General features: G+C 50.4%; 2 protein-coding genes across 7 annotated transcripts; one reads left to right on the top strand and one right to left on the bottom strand.

Annotated features, from left to right (window-relative positions):
• Positions 1–110: 110 nt before the first annotated feature.
• LOC122378742 (vesicle transport protein SFT2B-like) lies at positions 111–8199 on the bottom strand. Of its 6 annotated transcripts, none has more exons than XM_043360192.1 (5): positions 8037–8199; positions 7523–7599; positions 6857–7026; positions 4259–4373; positions 111–967 (listed from the first exon to the last, which is right to left on the bottom strand). In XM_043360192.1, the coding sequence occupies exons 2-5, from the start codon at positions 7595–7597 to the stop codon at positions 839–841; spliced, it is 489 nt and encodes a 162-aa protein (XP_043216127.1). In that variant the 5' UTR covers positions 7598–7599; positions 8037–8199; the 3' UTR covers positions 111–838. The 6 variants fall into 6 exon arrangements, with proteins under 6 accessions (XP_043216127.1, XP_043216129.1, XP_043216128.1 ...); XM_043360194.1 differs by lacking the exon at positions 8037–8199 and adding an exon at positions 7882–8032; XM_043360193.1 differs by lacking the exon at positions 8037–8199 and adding an exon at positions 7886–8032.
• Positions 8200–10948: 2749 nt separating this feature from the next.
• On the top strand, positions 10949–25205 carry LOC122378741 (ubiquitin-associated protein 2-like). The gene is made up of 12 exons (XM_043360189.1): positions 10949–10987; positions 14787–14967; positions 15153–15296; positions 17312–17501; positions 17826–18686; positions 19966–20084; positions 20612–20872; positions 21173–21601; positions 22196–22325; positions 22819–22976; positions 23233–23382; positions 23990–25205. The coding sequence occupies exons 2-12, from the start codon at positions 14827–14829 to the stop codon at positions 24647–24649; spliced, it is 3243 nt and encodes a 1080-aa protein (XP_043216124.1). The 5' UTR covers positions 10949–10987; positions 14787–14826; the 3' UTR covers positions 24650–25205.
• The last annotated feature ends 585 nt before the right edge of the window (positions 25206–25790 follow it).

Raw genomic sequence — 25790 nt, 5'->3', positions numbered from 1 at the left:
CGAAGTGCGCCATTGTAGCGCAGCAATATTGGTTGCTGGTGCTTAGGTATTTGCTAGCCCTGAAGGCTTCAACCTGGCGAGTGTTAAATGCGCTCTCCATGATGAATCACTCACATCGCATAAGATATATTATTTGCATTCAAAGTAAACACCTGTTACAATGTGCGTAAGTGATAGTCACACGAGGAGATGACACACGTGGAACAGCGCACATCAAACACTAAACAATGGTATCGCGACAACATGTAGAAGACCAAAGGTCAGGTCACCAATCGAGGGTTATAATACACAGGCAGTTTGATTTGATTACTTATTTATCTGAAAGTTACATCGATACAGGGGACAGGCGTTAACAAAACATTCTGCGGCTATCGGACGGCAGGATTTATACGAAACCCCGTTCTCAAGCAAATCGAAAAGCATTTGAGAGGTAGGACAACATTCACCTGCAATTTGACACGAAGCTACATACCATAAAAATGCCCTTCGGCGATGACAAAATTGAACCACGAGCAAACAACGATGTAGATGTGCATGTTCCAACAACGGTAGAACGGTGATTGGCCAACGCCGCTCCACGCTTTAACCAGTTTAATCATTTACCCCAACGCCTCATCTCCGTAAGCATCTCACAACATTCCCCGATACCTCGTGTCTTAAATCACAATGGAAGACAGATCAAGAGCCTGCGTCGTACAAAACCACGGTCGCATTCGACCGGTTTGCAATCAACACACAACAGTGACTCCACACCACAGATCCAGAGCCTCTGACGGAGCCTGGCATCGCACCGACTTCTTGTCGTCGCCACGCAAGGACGGAGAGTGGTGGTCCGATTTCAGCCGATGCAGGACTTGAATGTGTTGATGACGGCGTCGCGAGCGAACGGAATGTAGGAGATCGAGTACCACGTCATCGCCACGAACTCGATGATGCAGAATATCAGTACCAGGCCTTTCTTGTGCAGCTGCCGGTGAAGGAAACAATATATGGTGATACAAAGACTTTGGACACGACAGCCCTAACGATAGCTCACACAGGCATCTTGGCACGCGTTTGTAAGCAAGAAGAAAAGGCGGAATGGGTGAAGCGCACCCTTAGATGAGCAAAAGGGTTGCCTGCCACGTGTCAAGTGATGATGTTGGCATGAAAATCATTGTTATATATTAACCCGCGCACCGACGGGGGGCGGATATCCGCCCCCCCTGAGGTTTTTCGCAAATAGCGGGAAACCGCGGCGCGTAGCGCCGCGAAATTTGGTATGACTATTCCCTCATCAATTTTACACATGGTGTGCAAGTTTGAACCTCCTACCTTTCAAGGTCAGGTCACCAGGTCACTTTGAATGACCCAACCTCAAGTCACTTTTTTGCAACTTTGTCACCGTGCCAGAGATACAGTAGATGTCGGAGGCCTTTGAAAGTCACAGGATGTTATTAGGTCATTAGTAGCTACAATTTGTTTATCTCGGAATTTTGATATCGGTGACCTAAGGTCAGGTCAATTTCGCGACCTCCCCATTATAAGTCAATGGGGGAAAAATCAACTCCCTGTTTTTACCACTAAAACGGGTCGGAATGGCCCCATATACCATACATGACTTCATATACGATCAACCTTCACTACCTTGAGGTCTGTTTTGCTGTTGGGCAGCTGTGAGGTCATGTGACGTCATCAAAGGTCACCAAAGGTTTTTGGCCAATAACTCCGAACAGGAAGAAGATACAGACGCGTGGATGGTCTCATTGTGTTCAGCTCGTCAAGACGCATCGAATGATATACATGATGACCTCGAGGTCACGTGACCTGAGGTCAACCTTTGACCTTGACCTTTCGAGGTCAACATATATATCATTCGATGCGGATTGACGAGAGGATTACGATGATGCCCTTAGTTTGTTCCTATCTTGACTAATTCAAAAGTTATTCGAGAAAAACTCTCTCCATATCTAGCGCCGCCATTTTGACTTTTTCGACCCCTGTGACGTCATCTTTGACCTGACCTGAAAATGACCTTAGTAAAAATTGTAGATCTTGACCGTGCGTATCCGATGCCGTTTACCGCTTGTCGCTATCTTGCTTCGTTCTCGAGATCTCAGGGGGGGGGGGGGGGGCGGTCCCCCCGTCGGTGCGAAGTTGGCGCAGACCCCCGTCGGTGCGCCGGTTAAATCACTGACAACACATCTACGAATAATACTAGCGAATGCATATTTCGCTAGTATTCCAAATTACGAATACAATTTGGCTCCACATATGAACAACAATATGTAGCAAGCAACTGATAACTGGTGGAAATCATAGGACTTATTACACTTGATTCTCGTGAGAACATTGTGAAAAATGTAGAGGAAAATCGATCTCAACGAACCAGATCTAAATGCACATGTTAATTCCCCTGAAGAAGGAAAAGACCGGGAAGTGTACGATAAGGCAAACATTACGCCTCTCTTATTATTCAGCACCGGAAATATTTACGGACATTTAAGGTAATGAGCAAAACACGATCAGGCGTGATAGAGATAAGAACCAGTGCAAATTATACAGAATATTTCCAACAGTGTGGCGGATTGAGATGAGATGAGATGAGAGGATTGAGCAATAGGTATCAGAAGAGAAAGTCCAATAAAATGGGTATTTCTTAATGTGTCAGGAACCGGGCCTTTCCAGGGCCGGTCTAGGGACCTTCCTAGCCATCCTCTAGAATCTAGATCCTTGGAGGTATCAGAAGGAGTTCTCGGTCTTTCTACAAATATACGCAAAAATGCCAAGAAACAATTACTCCATTATAACAATACCTAAAAAAGTTTATTCCGAGACAACTAATCTGGATCGGGATAAATCTGGATAAATGTCATAGTTTGGTGAGGCTTTCAAAATAAACTATTCATTCATGTTATATTTTCGCACATGCGACTCAATCATCTCCAGGCACATAGTGTTCCATATATAATACCTACGAAAGAATGTTAATAGATTAAAAAATGAATACAAATGAAAAAATGATTCCCTTACTATGTAGTACATGTTAGGCGGGAAGATGTTATGAGGATATGGGACTCACCAGATGCCAAAGGACGTCACTGGAAGTGGACACAGCGGAGAACAATGGATACAATCGCGAATGACACCACGGACCCATCAACCAAACTTCGTCCCTGTTCAGTACATCGGTGTCAGTTTTAAACAGCACCCTGCTCATAAACACCCCCTTTCGGTTTTCACTAATATCCCAAAGCACACCACGTTTTAATCACACATTAGCATACATTTTTTTTTTCTGTACATGTTGCGAAAATTTCAGGCCCAGGTCAGGTCACCAGGTCACGTCAAGCGACCTTACCTCAGAATACGTTCCAATGTTTGTCATAGCAAAGCTGACTCACATATCGCTTTAAACCTTTCGGCGATTGATGAGGGCAACACTAACAGCATGTATAAAACGCGTACGTACCTCAGAATTTTGACATTGGTGACCTACAGTCAGGTCAATTTTGCGATATCTCCATAAGTCAATGGGAAAATTGTACTGTTTCCTTTGAACGGAAGAAGCACCCCAAAACTTCTCGGTGTGGGTGGGAGACGACATCTGAATGAGGGTCATTTTTCACTGTCACCTCCGATTTTTAAGAACAATTCCCACTCCAAATTTTACCGAAAAAAAAACATTTGCAGGGATGGTGGTTTAGCACCCTAAATTACACCATATTATATAGACATTTATGCTACTGATCGCTTATCACTCTTTTGTGAGCCTAATAAGACCAGCAATTTTCTACTCTCATCCCCCGGCTTGTGGTGAGGAATTTTTCCCTCTGATACCCAATCCAAAATATAATTTTGGGACACTGGTCACAAAAGTCATGCTCACAAACATCTGAATATAAGAAAACGTGAAGCATTGAATCGAAAAATTTCACCCGTAAACCTCTATTTACCCATATCTCTGAGAACAACGTCATCTCAGGTCACTAAAGGTCCCCGAGAGTAAGGTCACTAAGGTCCCACTAAGAGCTTTTTCTATTGTAGCTTTTAATAGGGGCATGCTAGAACGATGAAAACACATCAGATGTCTTATGTCTCTTCAGCTCGACGATACGGATCGACTGATATACGTCACGACCTTTTCCGCTCACGTTGGGCACTCCCAGACGCAACGAGTGTCCTCACTGAAGGCGGGCACTCGCCGCCGACAGGGCACTCACCGCCGACAGGGCACTCACCGCCGCCACAGGGCACTCGCCGCCGACAGGGCACTCACCGCCGCGGCGACGATGGTGAGCACGATGGACAGCAGCACGACCACGGTGGCGATGGCGCGCGTCTTCGCAAACATGTTCTTCAGCTGCTTCACGGGACCCATCAGGAACAGTGTGCTGAAGAAGCGGCACAACGGAAGGTCACAAGCAGTAGCTGCAGCTACACTCAGGTGCAAAACGAGCGACGAAAGAAGCATGTTCCCAAGCTGCTAGCTTGTCTTCGTTTCTCACAATTTATTTTCAGCCACAGAACCCGCTTCATTTAAGGGTACTCGTGAAACGGTCTCAGGAGCTCGAGTGAAATAAACCTTGATGGTATGACCAATGGTGACAGAACGGTTCGAGCTGCTTTAATGCCCGTTATTTTTTTTCCCGACGGACATGGATTCTTGAAGCAAGCGGCACGGCCGTGTAAGAAATCTCTAAGAGTTACCTAGTGACTGGGCATAATAGCTCACAAGTTTTTAACTGTCGACCAAATCAGCGAACCGTAATGACATTGCTGAATCACAGGAATCACACTTGAAGCTAATGTCATAGTAAATTTGGACTATTTGCCCCAGGGTCCTAAAAAAGATGTTTCATGACAGGAGGCAAATAATGCAGACAACAAGTGACAACTGACCAGGCATCGGTAGGATTGTGATTGCAGGATTGCAAAATCATGATTGCATTCCTTTTTGGTGGATTGCACCTGGATTTGAAATCCATTCCAAAAACAGGATTTGATTGCGGATTGGATTGCATCATACTTCCAATTTTTGCAATCCAATCCGGATTGTGTTTGATTAGTGCTTTGAAATGGTTTGTTGCGATTGAAAATTATGAGATCGGCTTCATCGGCTTAATGTACTTTGCTATCAAGGGCTTTACATCGAAACTTGAAATAATTTAAACGCTTTTAATTTAAACGCTCAAAATAATATACGCTGAAAATAATATACGCTGATGAACTACATAGGAAGGGCAAAATTACGTATTTGAGGGCGAGTTTTAAAAATATAAAACACTGATTGGGTAGAGGTTTAAATGTGGGGGTGTTTGAGGCAAAAAATATTTCCCATAAAATACCTGTGCCTTAGATAGGAATTACTCGCAAGACTAGGTACTAGAAATGGGTGATTTGGGGATGGAGGCACGGCCCTATGCCCCCCTCCCTCCGGCAGATCCACTAGTGCACATAATAATACCTACAACAGGATTGCAAAAAAGGATTGCAGATTTGATCACAATCCAAGTGAAAAAAGGGGATTGCGGGTAGGAATGCAATCCACTTCGGCACTAGGAATGTGGATTGGGAATGCAATCCTTTCAAAAAGGATTTTACCGATGCCTGCAACTGACAATAGTTAACACTATTAATATTTCCTTAGCATTCAGTCCGGACATTTAATAAATTAACCCGCGCCGGGCCGGTGCTCCGCGACTTTCGCGCCGGGCCGGGAGGGGGGTCTGAACCTCCCCCCCTCTAACTCAGCTCCTGGGGCACATAACGACACGCGGTAAGCGGCATTCGAAAGAGCATAACAAATAATGACGAAACCACTTAGCTCATTTTTGGGTCAAGTCAAAGGTCAGGTCCTCAGAGGTCATCAAAGGACAAATGAAGTCCAGTTCAACATTTCTGAAACTGCCAACGGCTAACTCGGGAACCAATAAAGCTACAGCGCCACGGAAAAGCGCATTCGATAGCCATTTTACATAACTTTCTGAGTAATGTTCTCAGATTGTAGTTTGTACCTCAGGTCAACGGTTTAGCTTTCATAGGGCAAGAACTAAAAATAGCCGTTCTCACGAAAAAGGTTTTTCGGTAATAACTTTTGATTCAAGCAATCCACGGCAATACTTTTGCCAGCATCGTGTTCCTCTCGTCGAGACGCGTCGAGTGAACTATTCTTTGACCTTGCAAGGTCATTTTGAAAATTTGACCTCAGGTCAAGGTCAAGACAAGGTCATGACCTGACCGGAAAGGGCCATATTGCATATCAGTCGATCCGTATCGTCGAGCTGAATACATCTGACGTGTTTTCATCGCTCTAGCACATCTCTATCAAAAGTTAGAGCAAAAAAACTGCTGGTGACTGGTCATGACCTGAGATGACCTCAGGGGAACACAGAGGGGTCACAGGTGCATTTTTCCGATTCAGTGTGTTATGTTTACCCATGAACCGATGTTTGAAAGGGTTTTGAACAGCATCGGTCCTATTTCCAAAAAGGGCACATTTCAATTTTATCCCATTGACTTACCTATGGAGTCAATGGGAGTACTAATAAGTAGTTACTAATGGAGAGGTCGCAAAATTGACCTGATCTAAGGTCACCGATATCAAAATTCCAAGATATACATTTTGTAGGTACACAGGTATTGTTACTCTTACCAATCGCTGAAAGTTTCAAGACGATCGTTTAGTCAGTGTAGCTATGACGAGGATTGAAACTTTTTCTGACGTGAGGTCACTTGACATGGCAGACCGCAGGGGGGAGGTGTTCACACACCCTCCCACCTGGCGCGGGTTAAATAGGCAAACAAAATGAGAAAAAAGACACAACCATGACCTACCATATGAATCAACTGCACCTGGAGCATATCATGGACTCACCTGCTCATTGCTGTAATGTTTCCGATGGTGTACAAGATGCAGAATATGACAATGCCATTTTTGAACCAAAACAAAACTGATCCCAGAATGGAGCAAATGATTCCGGTGACAAAACAGATGATAAATCCTCTAAGGCGGGTGCTCCAACTCAAGGTGGTTGAGCCTACAACCTGAAACAGTGGCAGCAAGTGCAAATGAGATGCATCATCCATACAAACATAACCATGCACCCTGTGTGCAGGCTAGAAACTGTGAAATACCATTCTAAATGGCATGCTTAATCATAATAGCATACTTCAGCATGTGAAAATAACTGGGATAGGTATATGCTATAAAGGAAACCTAGAAACAGGAATCCTTTCTAAGCATGCCTCTCTTACAGCATATATAAAGCATGCTGCAAGGTCAATCTAACTTGATCAACCTTTGTACTGCTACCTGCAATGTCAATGTCAAAAAACAAGCAGGGCATATTAACTTAATATGCCCTGCTTGTTTTTTGACATTGACATTGCAGGTAGTAAGTCTCATTTCATGCAATGAGCCAAAAAGGAGCAATCTTCAATAAGCACTTACTGAAGTGAGCTCAAAAAGACCTGGAAATAAGAATTAAAAGCTAGCAAATACGTTTTACACTTAACATTCCATCATTACGCAGATAAATACCTGAGTGTAGAACCCTGCTTCCTCGTCCTCTGGGTCATTTTCTCGACCTGTCAGAGCTCGTTTTAGCTTGTCCATAGCTGAAAGATAAAATCCAAGGCTGGAAACATACTACTGATAATATTGGCATAGCCGCATAGCCAAAACATCTAACTAGACAAAATACCTTATATGATATCTACAAGGACACTTACTTTACACTTGTAATGCAACTCAACACATACACACAAAAACACCACATCTGTGATGAGGGTGTTGTTTTATCTATGAGCATTAACTAAAAAATGTCATTCTGTTGTGCTGTTGCACCAAACATGTAGGTAAATAACAAAACCACCCATTACTCTTCACGTTCACCCTACCTACTGTTGCCTCCAAGTCTGTTCTATCCTTTATTGATATAATACAGCTTGGCCCCTTTACTATCAATGTATAGGCATATAAAAATATATTGCAAGCACGCCCAACTTCCAGCCCCTGCAGAATACACCACTACCAATTATTATTCTCCACCTACCGTGATGATCAAGATTGAGATGGCTTTCAACAACCCTTCAGTGGTTTTCATGTGCCTTTGATGTCACGAAATTGGGTTACATTTTACATTGATTTTACGTAAAGAGGCACGCAATAAGGGTATCGATTACCGAATCAGCTACGAGATATCTTAAAGTCTAATGACGTCACCAAAAGTTAACTTAAAGTACAGAATTCAAAGCATCGAAGTGTCGAATGCCGCATTGTTATAAAAAGTAGACGGTAAAATACACTGGAGCTTAAAATTTTGGAGAACTAGAGAAAATTAGGGAATTTTCATAAGTTAGCATTTAGGGTTTTATGAAAGATATGTAGGTCAACAGGTTTTTAATAAATGCCACTTTTCATTAAACGGTGTGACAAATGAAATAGCTTAACCACGAAAATTGTTTTAAGTTGTGCATTTCTGAATTTTCTATTGGGTAACATTTTCCTGGAGGGCAAACTAACGCAATTTTTACTTCATTTGCTTTTCATATTTATTACGAGCGAGCGAGCGCAGCGAGCGAAGTGAGTCTTTTCAATATAACGGAAAAATCTCAGTATGAGCGGCCCGGCCCGGCCCGGCCCGGCCCGGCCCGGCCTGTAACGCTTTTGAGAGGCTTATATCTCAGCAACCGCTGGACCGATTGGCCTGCGGTCTTTTTTGTTGGGTAGCCCCATCCCTTCTACCCCGTAATTGACTACTTTTGATACATCTCAGTGACCGTCGTGGCACGTGCCACGTGAAAAGTCAAGGGTGTTCAAGCTGTTTCGCAAAAGTAGTGATTTTGAGAGGCTCATATCTCAGCAGCCACTTGGGCGATTGACTTGCGGTAATTTTTGTAGGGTAGCAGCATCCCTTCTACCCAAAATAGGATACTCTCGATGTATGTGGGTCACCCCCAGTGCACGTGCAAAATACAACAATAAGAGGTGCCAAATTTGTTCCCATTTCAGTAACTCGGTAATTACTGGGGCGATTTCGCTGAAACTTGGCATACAGGTACCCAGTAAACATGCCGACGTCGGCCCGACGTCGGCCGACGTCGGGGTGACGTCGGCAACTCGGCATCGGCATGCCGACGTCGGCCCGACGTCGGTCCAACCTCGGCACGACGTCGGCTGGATGTCGGATATGCCCGCATGTTCCGACGTCCAGCCGAGGTCCAGCCGACGTCGGGCCGACGTCGGACCGAAATCAATTGCTGAGGTCCAGCCGACGTCGGGCCGACGTCGGGGCGACGTCGGACCGACATCGGCCGCTGTTTTGACCGTTAAAATAATATAAAATACATGTTTCATGTTTCATAAAGAGCTTCTGTATTCAAAATATCCTCAGGAAACACAAATCTTCCTCCACGCCGCAACCCCCTGATCCGGACTGGACGGGAAACTTTATCCCATTTGGGATTGCCCGTAAGCCGAGCTCGCCCGTAGCCGGGTGCGGTGAGTGCTTGGGGGCTGCTCGGCCTATCCTATCCTTTGGTCAGGCTCAGCCCCGGCAACTCACCGGGGCCGGGCCCAGTTCATATAGAAAGGCCAGTCGGCAAGTGTCACTTTGCCAAAGTGCCACTTATCAAAGGGACACTTTAGGAAACGTTGGTGCAGGTGTGTAAGAGTGGCTATATGAATCCATTCTGGGGTCGCCCTTTCCAATAAGTGTCACGTAACAGCAATGGGACCAGGGACTCTATATGAACTCGACCCAGGGTGCCTGCCAAGAAGACCTATGTCTCCATCCTATGATCCTTCCGGCTCTGAAATGGTCTTGTCAGACCGAAAGGGCATAACCCAACAAAACAAACCACATCCGTTAGCTGGCTGCGTGGTGTAGTGGCTAGCGCACTAACCTCGCGATCGAATGACACAGGGTTCGAATCCCATCGCCGGCTGGTGCTTTTGGCGTGTTGTCCCAGTAAACATGCCGACGTCGGCGACTGGGGGGCTCGAATCCCGCCGCCGGTTGATATTTTTGGCGCGTTGTCCCAATAAACATGTCGACGTCGGCCGGGTCGGTCCAACGACAAACGATCTCGTCAACCTCGGCAAACGATCTCGGCCCGACGTCGGCTCGACGTCGGCTGGACTTCGGCTGGACGTCGGAACATGCGGGCATATCCGCCGTCCAGCCGATGTCGGGCCGAGGTTGAACCGACGTTGGGCCGACGTCGGGCCGAGCCTCGGCCCGACGTTGGGCCGACGTCGGCATGTTTACTGGGTAAGCACCCACCAGGCAATGCATTCCCATGTGTTGCGGTTAGGGTGCTACTGCACGTGCGCACGTGCAGGGGGCGTTTCCAGATCTCGAGAACGGCTGGGCCGATTGCGCTCAAATTTGGTACACGGTTGGGGACCAGTTAGTAGGGTGCCGTGCAAAAGTCATTTTGGACCCCGTTTGCACGTGCGCACGTGCAGAATGCCGCTTCCAGATCTCAGGAACGGCTGGGCCGATTGAGTTCAAATTTGGCACACCGCTAGCCACCGGTTAGAAGGGTGCTTTGCACAAGCCCGTTGGAAGCACCCTCTCGCCCTTCCGCACGTGCAGGGCTCACTATCTTGCTCGCTCGTTCTTCGCCCAAAAGGCGTTTTACTGGTCTTAGCGATCACAGAAACACGGCTAGCCGTAGATGAGCAATTGCTAAAACTTTCTGTATTTAGCTTTTTCGTTTTTAGCCTTGGGGCAGCGCAATCACTTTTTAGTCTAAATTTAGAGTATTTTTCACTTGAAAATCAAATATTAATATGCATATTATAACCCAACAGCCCCCACTTTCGATGAAAATGTATTTGTTTTAGAGACTTTTGCCTCAATACATTTTCTCTCTCGCGTGAAGCTGCAAAAAACCGTCTACCTTCATAACTTCGACGAACTCAGCGCGCCTTACCAATCTGGCGTGCGTGGCGCGTCGCACTTGACTGAGGAAGTATCATTTCTAGGTGTTCAGGATAGTAAGTATGCCGTATTTTTTTTTTATTCCATTTTAAGCTATCAGTCACATTAAAGAAAGCTTGCGGCTGTCCTATATGTTTGTTGATTGAAGTTTTTCGACATACCAAGATAGTCCTAAGCCTTTGTTAGATGGGCCACGCCAACTTTACCTTACTCTTCGTTCACCGGGCCTTGATGTGCAATGAAATTATCAAGTTATGAATATTGATCTTGCTGTCTGTCTCACTCTCCCTGGCGGATCCAGCAGTTTGCAAAGGGAGAGGCAAAAGCTTATGTCTCAGAAGGTTATCAACGACAAAATTTTCCACTTTTAAAATACTTAGCCAAATGGCTAAATGGGGATCGGAGATGAGGTTTTATTAACCTATCTTTCATGCATGTTGTCATTTTGGTGAATGGCGGTCCAGAGGAGGTTTTAAAGGGGCAAATTTGATTTGGAAAGGGGACAAATTATGTTTTTGCTGACTCTGCCCTTAGTCCTGACTGGCCTGGTTGGCTCTCCCTTGGGCCCTGGATTTGCCAGTGATCAGTTTGATAATTTTTCAAACACCTTAAAATTAATCACAAATTATGCCTATTTTTAGTGTATCCTCGATCCTGTAAGTACTCAGCTAAAGTGATGTTCTGGCATGTTATTCCTCTGTTATAGTTTGACAGTTAAATGCACTGAAATTCAGCACTCGTGCTTTTGTGCCAATATTTTAGCCCAATTTGCTCTTAACCCTATTCCTGGCGGGCTCCGCCGGGACAAGAAACTGGCGGGGGGGGGCCGATTCGGCCCCCCCCTGAGATCTCGAGAACGAAGCAAGATAGCGACAAGCGGTAAACGGCATCGGATACGCACGGCCAAGATCTACAATTTTTACTAAGGTCATTTTCAGGTCAGGTCAAAGATGACGTCACAGGGGTCGAAAAAGTCAAAATGGCGGCACTAGATATGGAGAGAGTTTTTCTCGAATAACTTTCGAATTAGTCGAGATAGGAACAAACTAAGGGCATCATCGTGATCCTCTCGTCAATCCGCATCGAATGATATATATGTTGACCTCGAAAGGTCAAGGTCAAAGGTTGACCTCAGGTCACGTGACCTCGAGGTCATCATGTATATCATTCGATGCGTCTTGACGAGCTGAACACAATGAGACCATCCACGCGTCTGTATCTTGTTCCTGTACGGAGTTATTGGCCAAAAACCTTTGGTGACCTTTGATGACGTCACATGACCTCACAGCTGCCCAACAGCAAAACAGACCTCAAGGTAGTGAAGGTTGATCGTATATGAAGTCATGTATGGTATATGGGGCCATTCCGACCCGTTTTAGTGGTAAAAACAGGGAGTTGATTTTTCCCCCATTGACTTATAATGGGGAGGTCGCGAAATTGACCTGACCTTAGGTCACCGATATCAAAATTCCGAGATATACAAATTGCACATACTGGTACCCTAACTAAACCCTGAAGAGAAGAAATTGATCGGTCAAAAACTCTAGCTCTGGCGTGATTGCAAACTTTTCTGAGGTAGCGTCACCAAACCGCCTCTGGTGACCTGACCTGAGGTCAGATCAACTCAAAATTTTCAGACATGTTGCGTAGAAGCCTTTTAGGAAAAGTCAGAAAATTTGAGCTTCCTAGCTCAACGCGTTTGGGAGATATAACCAAAAAACCTCAGGGGGGGGGGGCTCCTGAGGCCCCCCCCCCGCCAGGAATAGGGTTAAAAGTTAAAGCTTTTTGTGCAACTTCAAACTTTTTCTACCATTGAAGCACATGCACATGCTTATCTATCCCATGAATGCTGAAGTTTGATAACAAATACTTAGCAAAGAGACTGGACAAAGGGCAAGTTGAACACGAATGTATTTCTGTCACAAGCTCAAAGCTCTTCAAAAGTGAATTGAGACAGGACATAAGGTCCCTATTTATAGATAAAGTACTTAAATACAATATAGTTGGGTGCACCAGCCACCAGGCCTTGTTCATTCTACATATCCTCTTCCTATTCGCCACTACTGACAGCTGCCTGGCTTCCTTGTGCACGCAACTCTGTGCACATATGCCGAAGCCTGGGGCTGGTCCGTGCCCCTTTCCTGTGACCTTCTGCTGCAGTCTTTTTTATAACCAGTGTGGTATTATTTTGTTCAATTCCAAAACATAGGTATCAATAGGGTATTAGGAATATTGCTTGACTTTACATCAGCACCAGATGATAGACATTAGACAATCATGTGGAGCACTGAATTTTGAACATCATACTGAACTGCAAGCAAAATCATGTGTTTCCCTTCAGTCGCCTCAGCCGCGAACAGCGGGGTTTGTACCCCTAGAATGTAATCGCATGCCCTATTACAGGGAATGGGCATTGGGCGGGACCATTGGGTTCAGTAATCCAATCAGTCTTCTCGAGCCCCGCGAAAGACCACTTGAAGACTGTCACACTGTGTGCAGTGCCAGTCGCCTCACTCGGGTACGGTCCACTCCAGACACAACTAAGGAGGCTAGGAGCCCAAAGATCAACCAGCCCAGTCCGCACCTTTCTCCCGGTCTCGAGGGCTCGGCCTGGGGAACTCGGGACCGGGTGGCCTCCGATGAACGTTATGTACCTACCCTTCAGTCATCCGCTCAGGTTTATGATTCTAATGTAGAATGTAGCGATTGAAGTGCGCTGAGGTTAGATCTTGTCATCTTGCGCCGAAATGTTTTTAAATCGTACGCTTGCGCCGAAACTTTTTCGTCACGTCGGCGCACAAAGTTGCGCCCGACGCTTCGCCGAAATTTTGGCACAATCCGCCCGTTACGCCGGATATGTCGATAGTAGGTAGTAGGTACCTACCATGTATTTTTCCCAGTATGGGTTATACAAAGCTAATTACGTGTTTTTCGCCAAAGTTTTTTTTTTTAAAGAAAACGTTTCTCTGTAATAACTTATTACACCAAGCTTGTATTACATTGGTTTTACCAGCATCGCGGTTCTCTCGTCGAGACGCGTCAAATGAACTTTAGGTTGACCTGAAAAGGTAAACTTCTGAATTTGACCTCTGGCCAAGGTCTCATAAAAGTCATGTTATATATCAGTTGATTGTTATCGTGAAACTGAATGCATCAATGGTGTTTTCAGCGCTCCAGCTTACAAATTTCCTGTTATTTTTAATCAAAGCTGATTTATTCGTTTATTTGGGGAAGGTCGGGTCATGTCAGTGAACTAAGGTCATCTAAGGACAATGACCTTGATATGAACACTGATGGATCGTTGACTCGAGCTCCGTGGTTGTGGAACCATTGATGTGTCTAGCACCGGCAAAACTCGGGAAACCCCGCCCGGGTGCTGATTAGGTCAACGTCGTGTGGAGTGCCTGAACCCCGCACCCGATCAACGCTGATAGCGCGCAGGCTGATACACACTGAGTGGTGTTTTGTTGATTTGCACGTTGCGTTTGCCGTTGAAACTTGCAATGGATTAGGGTGAAATGATTTTGATGGTACTGGTTAGAGTTGATGATAAAAGGGAGGTACTTTTTATGTTTTTTTATGTTACTTTATCCGGGGAAACATAACTATGCATCTTTCTACTGGTTGTACCCATTAAGAGAAAGCCTACGCAGGTTTTCACAGCAATGGAAGCATCAACAAATCTTTGCATGTTTACCAAAATCGGTACGTGCAGTAACATTCCGACACTGGTCCACTGTAGTTCATGTGCCACTCTGACTACTATCTACCGCGCTGCCGCCGTTCCCCCACGCGCGCCCGTCCCCCTTTGTCCGGTCCAGTGACACATCACCGCGCGCGGTTGATCTGTTTCAGCCTGAACACTGACTGGCTGAGGGTGAGCGGCACACACAACATGAGCAGCAGCGGCGGTCAGAACGCCGGACGGACGGGCCGCCAGCGACGCGACGCCAAACAGCACAACGGCACGGCGTCTGGCGGCGGCGGCGGCGGCGGCTCGGAGCGACCGTCCAAACCCACCTCCAGCGCCAAACAGGTGTGTGCGCGCTCAGCGGCGCCGAGCCGGGCTGAGCGCTGCCGGGCTGAGTGGTGAAATGAACGCACACGTGTCATCAATTACGCAAAACAGAGAGTCTATGACTCAAAACCAATCTCACTGTGCAGGGATAATTTGTGGTGATATATCAATGTGTTACATCCTCGCGCTCTGTCCGTCTTCAGAAGGAAGAAAAGGTGTTTGAAGACAAAATCAGTCAGGTGGTGCAGCTCACAGGCAAGACCAAGGACGAGGTGGTGATAGCTCTATACGACTGCGACAATGACCCGAATCGGGCCGTTAACATGCTACTTGAGGGCGACGACCAGGTCAGATGCGAGAGGGCTGTGCCGAGGAGGGAGGAGATGGGTGGGGCCCTTACGGTGGGGAGGGGAGGGGCGGTGGCGTCTGTTTGGGGGTGGGGTGGTCCTTTACAGGATATATACCGGTTACCCCACCACTTACCATTATGTGGCCTGAACTTAGGCCCAGCTGGTTCGATGATGTGTCAGGCTAAGCAGCTTAGGTTATCAGTGTTCCGCCAGGCTCCGTAATAACTCATCACGTGTGATATTTAGAAGATAAAACGATGCATCAGAAACTAAGACGGGCTTGAAATTTTCGGTCGAATTAACTTCGGGCTTTCGAATATCTCGCATGCTTTAGCGTGAGGTGTTTTACTGTTCACTTTCATTCTATGTGCATGTTTTTCAGTGTCCTGTCTGCGACGCCAGCACGGCTGTGCACACTGCGCCAGTGTTCTAAAATTGGATTTTGGTTGGGTGTGGCGATGAAGAAAGAAATTTCCTAGGATGAGAAAAAAGAAGTAAATACCAATAGTAGGCATATCGCAGAAGGGCGTAACGCCCTTTTACGCCATTTGATGATGCAGGATTTCGTGTCAGGGTTTTGACAGGATCTAAAAGAAAAGTATGTGGATGCATCGACTGCCAAGTGATATGTAACCTGGCTGTTTGAATACATGAAACATTTTCCAAAGATGACATAGTGTCACTTTATCTGATTTTTGGGATGAAAATATTATCTCCTTTAGGTGTGATTTTCCACCCAAAATTCTGAAAAACGGCACACTGCACTGCGCAGACATTTAGGCTATGTAACTCCTCCAGTCGTGGGTGGTAAACCGAGCGTCCTGAGATATGGACCCTAGACCACATCTGCACGGTGCCCGCTCCCCGGTACAGCGGTGTGTGTTACCATCCTCTACCTTTAACCCTCGCCGGCCGAGGGGGGGGCGGGCGGGTGCCGCCCCCCCCCCATAGGGTTTTTTCGCGATAGCTCCGAACACGCTGGCGATAGAGAGCTCAAACTTGGCATACCTGACCTTTGATCCAAGCCCGATCTTTTGACACCAACCGCATTTTTGGGTCAGGTCAGGTCACTGACCTATGACGTCATAGGTGAACCTCTGCACGGTCTTCAGATGTCGCAACTTCGCAACGCCCTCACTGCCAGAGGAGATGTCACAGGGAAATGAAACTTGCAGGATCTAGTATCCATTATGAGTCCCAGAACTTGTATATCTCGGATTTTTCCTTAAGGTCATATGAGGTCAGGTCATTTTCGTGACCTCACCATTATAAGTCAATGGGGAAAAATGAAAACTGCTATTCTGGCGCCGGGAACGATCTCTAACTATCTCAAGCACACAGAATCGTGATTTGGTGCACTCCTTGCAAGGTTAGATGCGTCACTTTTGCAATGTTGACCTTGCGTGACGTCATTTATGACGTCATCAAGGTCATATTAGTTTTTCGTCAATAACTCTTGATCAAATTGAGCTAGCGAGTCGGGAAAGCCACCAATGGACTCAGAAAGGCCTGCCGAATCGAATGATATGCGACATGACCTCTTTCAACCAACTTCGTGACCTGGGGGTGCTGACCTGACCTTGACCTGAGGTCAACACCCCAAGTTGACCTGACCCGGACAAAAAGTATATCATTCGACGCGCCTGAGCGAGGCGAACACGATGCTGCCAAAATCAGCGCTCTGCGGCCGTTTTTTTGCGAAGTTATTCACCAAAAACTGAACCGTACCTTGGGGCACTTGACCTGACCTCAGAGGTCACCGGTTGACCTAGGACCTTAAAATCGGGTACCAATCTCTGCGTCTCGTAACGGCGCACACGCTCGTTTTTTCCGCGACGCGCTAGCTCCACCAGGGGCGAAACGGCGAGGGGGGGGGGTCGTACCCGCCCCCCCCCCCTCGTCCGGCGCGTATGTAGAAAACCAATAGGTCCGGCGAGGGTTAACCCTACCACTATACCATCACTAATGGATATCACTGTATAAGTGTATAACCCTATCACTATCACCCACAGGGCCAGTGGGTAGAAAAGACCAAGAAGAAGAAACCACAGAAGCCGCCGGCGCCGGAGCCGCGCGCTGGCGACCGGGACGAGTCTCGTGGTGGCGGGGAGGACGGTGGCGCCGGCCGGGGGGAGTGGGGCCGATCAGGGGACCGGTCACAGCCGCCCCGGCTGCGGAGGGGCGGCGGCCAGGACCGCAGCTGTGAGTATATCGAGTACACTGAGTACTGACCGTACACTGAGTACTGAGTCACTGAGTACACTTAGCATGCATTGTCGGTGGGCGGCCTACGTTCACCTGACCGTGAAATGATGAGGTTGTCAAGATGTTGATGATGTAATCTAGCGGAGCTATTGATAAGAGATTCTTGTAATGATTGGTGATAGTGATGGGATATCAAATACTTGTAAGATGGAAATGAGACCCGAAATGTGTCTTACGTGGTACCCCCAGATGTTGCTAGTTGTATAAGTTTATACAGGACCTCCTTGACGTTAACTGACACATCGTGATCTTTGTCCTCAGGGAAGAGCCGGGAAAACTGGGAGAACGAGCGGAACAGTTCGGGTCGGGACGGCGGCGGTGGCGCGGCGCGAGGCGGCAGGGGAGGACGGAGGGGCGGCCGCGGCGGCGGCGGCCGGGGCGGCCCGCCGCGCAGTCGCGCCTCGGCGGCCACCGGCGGTGACGACTCGTGGGGCGCGCCGGCCGCCGACTGGGGCGCGTCCTCAGGGACCGACTGGGGCTCCTCGTCGGCCGGCGACTGGGGCGCGCCGGCCGCCGCCAAGCCGAGCGACGACTGGGGCGCGTCGGCGGCGTCGGCCGCCACGGAGGACTGGGATGAGTGGGGCGGCTCACTGAGCGACACCAAAGTGTTCACGGCCAGCCCGGCGGCGCCGGACGAGTCGGCCGCCGCGCCCGCCGCCTCCGCCTCCCCGCTGACGGGCGGTCTAGAGCTGGGCGCTCTGGTGCAGCCGAGCGAGGCCACGGCGGCCGGCAGCGGCGCGCCCACCTACAGCCAGCTGGCGGCGGCGCCGGCCCCGTCGGCCGGTCCGCTCAGTTACAGCAGCGCCATCACTCGCTCACTGCAGCCGCCGGCGCCGGCGGCGGCCGCGCCCCAGCCGCCGGCCGCCAGCGCGGCCCCCCAGCGGCCAGCAGCAGCAGCAGCGACCGAGTTCCCCGCGGCGCCGGCGGCCTCCTCTTCTGCGGGAGGCGCGCCGGCGGCGGCCGAACCGGTGCGGACCACGCCGCCCTCGGCGCCCTACTCTGCCGACCCGTCGGCAGGCGGTGCGCCGGGCTTCCCGTCGCCGCCGGCGGCCGCCGTCGCCGAGCCGTCCAGCCTGGCGTCGGCGCCCAGCTCGTTCCCCTCCGGCTACACCAATCCTCCCGGTGAGTACCGACCGTCTGATTTGCCAAGACGGATGTGTGGGTATCTCATCATCATCATCATCATTTATTTCGTTTGGAAGCTCCATGCACTCACGGCTTTTCAGTCCAAGTGTCATACAGTAAATAGGTAGGCACATATATAAAGCTAAAATAAACACTTAAGCTAAAAGTAAAAACCATGAAAAGCATGGGACTTAAAAAGTAAAATCTCGCTTGGTTGGTGTTTTTGTGTTCCTAAACGAGTCATGAGCTTTACGCTTGCTATTTTCTTAGGTTGCCTCTATTTGTTTGCTCTTGAATTTGTTTCTAGTTTCCAGTCCTCTCATGGTTTTTCCTCCATAAACTGATAACCCTTCTTTTCATAGCTAACTGGACTTATCTTTGTCTGATTAGCATCGTCTTGCCACCACTTCAGCCACAACATCATAAACCAGCATCTGCGATGCTGGGCTCCGCATCGCGGGACCGCAGGTTGTTTGAGCAAGCACATTGAGAGCAATCGGCCGGGCCATTTTCGAGATCTGGAAGCGTCACCCTGCACGTGCGCACGTGCAAGCTGTGTCCAATTGACTTGTGCATGGGACCCTATACGCCGGTCTCTAGCGGTGTACGAAATTTGAGCTCAATCGGCCCAGCCGTTTTCAACATCTTGAAACGACCCCTACACGTGCGCACGTGCAGTTGCATCTCAACGGTGACACATGGAAATACATACTAACTGACTTGTGCACGGCACTCTAGTGATCGATCTCTAGCGGTGTACGAAATTTGAACTCAATCGGCCCGGCCGTTCTCGAGATCTGGAAGCGTCATCCTGCACGTGCGCACGTGCAAGGTGGGTCTTAACTGACTTGCGCACGGCACCCTACTAACCGGTCTCTAGCGGTGTGCCAAATCTGAGCACAATCGGCCCGGCCGTTTTCGAGATCTGGAAGCGTCACCCTGCACGTGTGCACGTGCAGTTGCACCCCAACCGTGACACATTAAACACATTGCCCGGTGGGTGCCTACATCCTTGTTATAATGTAGTTATTGCCATTACAATCAAGTTGTACCGTGTTATTGTCATTACAACAAAAATTACACCTCTCAATAACCCTTCTTTTCATAGCTAACTGGACTTATCTTTGTCTGATTAGCATCGTCTTGCCACCACTTCAGCCACAACATCATAAACTTCACAGTTCACTCAGCCAAACTCTCTTCCCCTGCTCTCGGCACCGCTCAGGGATCCCACCACTCAGCCATTCCGTGACGGACTGTGTCGCCTCGCCGCCAGGTCTGTTGTACTCGTCCAGTTTCGGCTCGTCGGCCCCGGCGTCCTCTGCGGCCGGTGTACCGCTCGGCTCACAGGCCCTGTCCAGCCGCAGCGGACGGCCACAGAAACCACCGGTAAAGGTGCGTGCGTCGGGGACACTAGAACGTGCTGGGGGTTTATAAGACTTCTGTGCAGTGCTAACTTTGATATGTGGTAAATTGGTGTGCACTGAGACGAATTTCGCTTGTAGTGGGCGTGCGAATCAGTTGGCCCTTGGGTGTGCCATGAATGGAAAGTGACGCTGTCGATGTGCATTGTGCAGTACATGGGTGCCCATTTTCGGATGTGGCTAGATAAGCAGCTTGGTGTATCGTTTTGTAATGAGCTTTGTAAGGAAAATCCCTCTGAGCTTGGCACGATTATGTGGATGCATTTCCTTTGTTTGCAAGTTTTTCCTGAATGATTCGATACCTGTGACTGGTTGCATTATGGCCCTTATAATTTCATTTTCATAGTTAAACGGTAAGCAAATAGCGACTCCCGCGCCACCCTGTCCGTCGGTCGGTAGTCAGTCTTCCACCATACGCAGCTCCGCGAACCTAGCAACGTCCCGCCGTCACCTGTATTGTATTGTTTTATTGTATCAAGCACTGTCTCCCCTCCGCAGATCCCCGACATGGCCGTGGAAATGCCCGACGACGTGTCCACTCTGGACGTCAAGTTCGGCGGACTCGACTTTGGTACGGCGGCGGCGCCGGCGGCCGACGAGCCCGCCTCGTTCACGGCCACGGCGGCCCCGCCGGCCCCCCAGCCGGACCCGGCGGCGGTGGCAGCGACCAAGGCGGAGCCAGAGGCGCCCGTGACGTTCCCGCCGCACGCGCGTAGTCCCGGTCTAGGCACGCTCGCGTCGGCCGCTCAGGCAGTGAAGGTGAGCTGGTGGATAGCACGGCTCATGGCAGGTGCTCTGTGGAGTTTATATGAGTTGTGATAGGTGTTGTCGGTGGTGGGATGCCTTGCCTGATTGTGGGGCACGATGTAGGTCTACAGCTATTATAACTAGCATATATCTATCTGGTGAGTTTACGATGAGTCTCGCGTTGTGATTGCCATCGCTGATAGTCTCTGTCGTCTTCACGGAATAGGTACCGATAACCTTGAGTGTCTCTCAGGTATGTTGTTTACCCCCGTCTGTCCGCCTCTTCTCTAACGCCCTGTCGTCGCTCCTCAGACCTCGATGGAGTCGCCAGCGTCGTCGTTCGCCAGCAGCGGCGGCCCGACGGGCGGCTCGGGCCTGACCTCGACAGTGGGCGCGGCGCCGGGCACCTCTCCGGCGCCCGTCTCGTCGGCGGCCGCCGCTGTGGTCTCCTCAGCCGGCCTGTACGGCGCGGGCTCGGGCGGCGGCGACTCGGCCGGCCCGTTCGGCCAGCTGCCGGCCGCCAGTGCGGCGTCCAGCGGCCTGCCGGCGCCCGGCTTCGGCTCGGCGACGGCCACCTCTGCGGCGGCGGCGGCCGGCGCCACGTCCGGCTTCAGCCAGTCGGAGCCTGCCGGCGGCGGCGGCAGCTACTCGTCCGGCGGCGGCCTGCCCGGCCACGCCGGCTACAGCAACGGCGGCCTGCTGCCCGAGCGACTGGGAGCCGCGCCGGCAAAGACCAGCCAGGTGGGGGCGACAGTGAAAAACTGACGGCAGTGGGTTGACTTAAGAGATAATTGCGGCTGTTCTGTTCTGCAATTCTGTTTCACAGTTTGCAGCTTTGTTGTATGAGCATGATGTCCCATGACTCATGAGGAGAGTCTTTGTCGGTCGGTTATTTTTTTCCATATGGATATGATATGTTTTGGTCTCTCGTTATTTGATTGGGCTGGTTACTTTACACATGCCTTGCTCATTGATCACCGTTCATTTGTCTTGCCATTGTACACTTGTACAGCCCACCGCTAAAGTAATGTGTGGTTTTACCAATCTCAACGGATGGCTTTGACCGGCGATTTTTAAATGCGGACTGATTGAAAAGAAGACGTCAATAGATAAAGTTGTAGCTGCAAGGGTGAATATACATGTAAGCTACATTTAAAGTCTCGTTGCAATCTGGCTAATCGTTCCTAGGCTTCAGAAGCAGAACATACCCATGACTGAAACCGCACATTACTTCTGCTGTGGACTGTACTTACACATCGTTGCTATGGTACTACCAATCACTCTGAACCCTGATGCTCTGCAGTCCGCTGACCTCTCTCGCCCCGTCCCCGGCAGTACGACTCGTCAGCCGGCGGTGCCGGTGCCGGAGGCTCGGCGCTCTCCGCAGCACCCTCGGCAGCGGCGGCAGGGCCCTCGGCCGGCAGCGGCAACGGCGGAGCGCGCGGGTCAGCGCACCCAGTCACAAGTACGTAGTGGTGGTTAACGGTGTCAGCTGGAGCGGACCCGAACTGGGACACGGACAGGGGTAGTTGTGTCGGCTGGGGAGGGGTAAACCGCTGCTGTGTTGCTGGCTTAAATGAGTTTGTGGCATCGCGGTGCGGGAATGGCTCCAAGATAATTACAGTGTGAACGTTGCAGCCTTAATGAGGTCGGATTTTATTCTTGGATGCTGCCGCGATGATGGCACTGTGCAATCAGGTGCGTTTTACATGTTTAAATCAATGTAAAATCGGAAGATAATCGTCCTTAGGCGCAACCCTACATCAATCTCCACAGGCCTGGCTGCAAACCTGCCAGGCTTGAATTACTAGACTTGTGCAGTTTCCAGTCATCAATACTAGCCTCAGGCCGGGTCTCTTGCCTTTGGTCCAGAGTTAGTCCGCTCGTGCCCCCAACCCGTGAGTCGTGACCTGAGTCGTCACGTCATCCGTGACCTGACCCGTGCCGTCCCCCCGCAGCACGGCCGGGCGGCATGCCGTCCCTTCCACCGGGTGTACCGATGCAGTATTTCGTCGGTCAGACGGCCGGTATGCCGTTCTACCCGGGCGTGCCGGGCGTGCAGCCCATCTACAACTATGAGGAGCTGCACGCGCTGCAGCAGCGGCTGCCGCACATGGTGAGATCAAAGATGGCGGCCGACGTTGACTGGGGGAGGGGAGGGGCTGTTTGGAGTGGTGCGGCCTGGGACCGCTAATGTGGGGAGGGGGAGAGACTTGCGACTGAGTACCTGGATGGCAGTGTCACTGGGCAGTTGCAGCCATTATGTGCCTATTGAATGGTGTGTTTGTGGTTGAGTTGCGTTTGTGCTGAGTCGGGCAGACCGTCCGCACTCTGTTCTAACACCGTGTGTCCATCTGTCCGTCTGTGAGCAGCAGTCGGCGGCCGGCAGCGCTCAGGGCCGGCCGGAGGTGACCTCAGCACTCGGATCCGTCTCCGCCGGAGGGTACTCGCTCTCAGACGCCAAATTCGGTCGCCATGACAACTCGTCCCCGGTCCAGTCGGCCCTCAGTCAACAGCTCAAGGTATGTCGAACCGGCCCGACCACAGACTAGACACCCCCGACCAACCGGTGTGAGGCCATCTTATTTTCTGTAGCAGTCCTGTTGTTTCTTGGGGACTTTCGCCTCGAGGTGGTTGAACATTTTGTATCTTGGCCATTTTACTACGAGCTTGTCTTTGTGGATGCGTTTGAGTGAATGTCTTGTCTTGCTTTCTTCTTAGCTTCTGTTTAAATTTCTTTTGTTATGGTAAACTTGAGCAGGAAACCTGGATGAGATTCAGGACTTCGCATGCATGAACATTTTGTTTAGTTTACGTTTGGTAACATTGCTTGAGTTTATCCTTTACAAAAGACGATTTGTACAACTCAAGACGGCTACACCGCTGCTGCCCAGAATGCGTGCAAGTATCGTGGTTAATGTGTGGTGCTGTCGGCGCTCCTTTTCACAACTATAAGCGTTGCTATTAATATCTAATTCTGTACCTAGCATGAACAACGTTTCAGCTGAATCCTGAAGCTTACTTGTGTAATATCAGTACGTCAATGAGTCTTGCTTTGCGATAGTCGAAGAAAGTTTTGTTTCTAGATTCGCCATTCAATATCGGTAAAAATTAATTGCATCTTTTCAGCCGCACCAGCACCAACAGCAGCATCAGCAGCACCAACAGCATCAGCAGCAGCACCATCAGCAACAGCAGCAGCAGCAGCAACAACAGCAGCAGCAGCAACAACAGCAGCAGCAGCAACAGCAGCAGCAGCCGTTCTTCAACCCGGCGGGCATCCCGCCCAACTACACCTACTTCCCGTTCCTGCCGCAGTACGGCATCTACACGCCGGTGCCGCCGGCCACGGCCGCTCCCGGCTCCAGCGGCGCCGGACAGTACCAGAAGGTGGCCGGCTACGGCGCCGGCGGCGGCTTCGGCGCCGGCTACGACCCGCTGGGCTCGGCCGGAGACTTCAAGGCGGGCGGGGGAGCGTTCGGCGGCTCCTCGCCTCACAAGGCGGCCGGTGGCGCCGGCGAACTGGGGGCCGGCTACGGCAAGGCGCCGCTGGCCGGCAAGTACGACACGAAGGCGTACCACACGGGCACGCCGCCGCCGTTCCCGCTGGCCGGCCAGGGGCAGAGCGCCGCCTACGGGCAGCACATGTATCTGCAGGCGCTGCCTACGCAGGGGCACTCGCCGCTGGTGCACCCGGCGCACCAGGAGTCGGCGCTGGGCGGACCGGCGCGCGGCTCCCAGCCCAAACCGACCGGAAAGCCCAGCTACGGCTTCTGGCCCGGCAACTAGAGGCGCCGGTCGGGCCGCGCCGGCCCGAGCTGGGTCGGCCGGCCCGCCCGGGTGGGTCCACAGACACGGCGAACAGACCGGGGCGCAGGTGTCCGCGGCCCGCCGCGCCGCCCCGCCCCTGGCCGCGTGCCCGTCAAATGTACGGCTATTTTTGCTCTCGTGTTTTGTGAAAGTCTTTTGGTCCTCGGTGTTCGCTTTTAAACATGTAGTGATCGGGCGGGCCAAGTGTACATAGTGAGCTCGTAGTCAGTGCGGGGGAGACAGTTGTTCCGGACGGTTAATCATGTGTTTGGTACAAAGGTTCCCGTCGTCACGGAGCGGTATCGTTTATTCCTACCCGCCCCCGCCCCCGCCGGACCGGACACACGGACAGGCCGACCGCCCACCCACACAGCTGTGATACTGGACGGCGCCGCCCGCCCCGCCGCTGGACATTGGTAGGCGGTCTGAGCGCCGCGCTCCTCAGTTGTGTGTCCACCACCACTTCTGCTTTCATATTTTGTAAAGCTTTCCCCGAAGGTCATTCTCAGCCAATACAGCGCGAAATGATGGTTAATTGAGTGTGTGTTTGTGTGGATAAGCGTCGTCGGGGGGCGAAGGCTGGGGCTTTTTATGTTGAGTAATGTTATCTACTCCGTGAGGGAGCTGAGACGGTGGCGTCATCTACGAGAGAGAAGCGGCGTGGAGGTCTGCCATTGTCCCCTTGGTTGCTACTCCGGGCTCCGGTTGCCACTTCACCCAAGTGACTCGCACGCGGCTGACAGCGTAGGGCTAACATTGGCTGTGGCGATAACCGTCATGTGCTTACTATTTCGCTGGCTCAAGTGATGCGAGATGCGATTTTAGAGTGAACTGGCGATCTAGACGATCTAGCAAGCACCCAAGCATAAAAATGGTGACGGTTTCAGATCCAACATACGATGACGTGGCCCGTTGGGGACTGACGCTATGCCTTAGCCACCTTCCTCATAATAACCGCTGCTAGGTCGGTAGAACTGGGGATCGGTGACTGCTCCTTTACATCTGCAGAGCACCTCCTGGCCTAAAGAGTGTGAGGGACACAATTGTCTAGCAGTTTTCCTAGCAGAGTCTGGTGTTTGGCGTCACCCGCGCCTGGCGCACGCACGTGGGTGCCCGCTCG

The sequence above is a fragment of the Amphibalanus amphitrite genome, unplaced genomic scaffold (genome assembly GCF_019059575.1).
Source record: "Amphibalanus amphitrite isolate SeventyFive unplaced genomic scaffold, NRLGWU_Aamphi_draft 000064F_arrow, whole genome shotgun sequence".
NCBI classification, from domain to species: Eukaryota; Metazoa; Arthropoda; class Thecostraca; order Balanomorpha; family Balanidae; genus Amphibalanus; species Amphibalanus amphitrite.
This window is presented reverse-complemented; position numbering and strand designations above follow the sequence as displayed.

Coding starts and splice junctions, on each gene's coding strand:
- LOC122378742 (XM_043360192.1), bottom strand. CDS start 7,597: ATGGACAAGCTAAAACGAGCTCTGACAGGTCGAGAAAATGACCCAGAG. Junction 4,374..6,856: donor AACATTACAGCAATGAGCAG/GTGAGTCCATGA, acceptor CCGCTTCTTCAG/CACACTGTTCCTGATGGGTC. Junction 968..4,258: donor TCACCATCGTCGCCGCGGCG/GTGAGTGCCCTG, acceptor CTTCACCGGCAG/CTGCACAAGAAAGGCCTGGT.
- LOC122378741 (XM_043360189.1), top strand. CDS start 14,827: ATGAGCAGCAGCGGCGGTCAGAACGCCGGACGGACGGGCCGCCAGCGA. Junction 17,502..17,825: donor CGGCGGCCAGGACCGCAGCT/GTGAGTATATCG, acceptor CTTTGTCCTCAG/GGAAGAGCCGGGAAAACTGG. Junction 23,383..23,989: donor CCCTCAGTCAACAGCTCAAG/GTATGTCGAACC, acceptor GCATCTTTTCAG/CCGCACCAGCACCAACAGCA.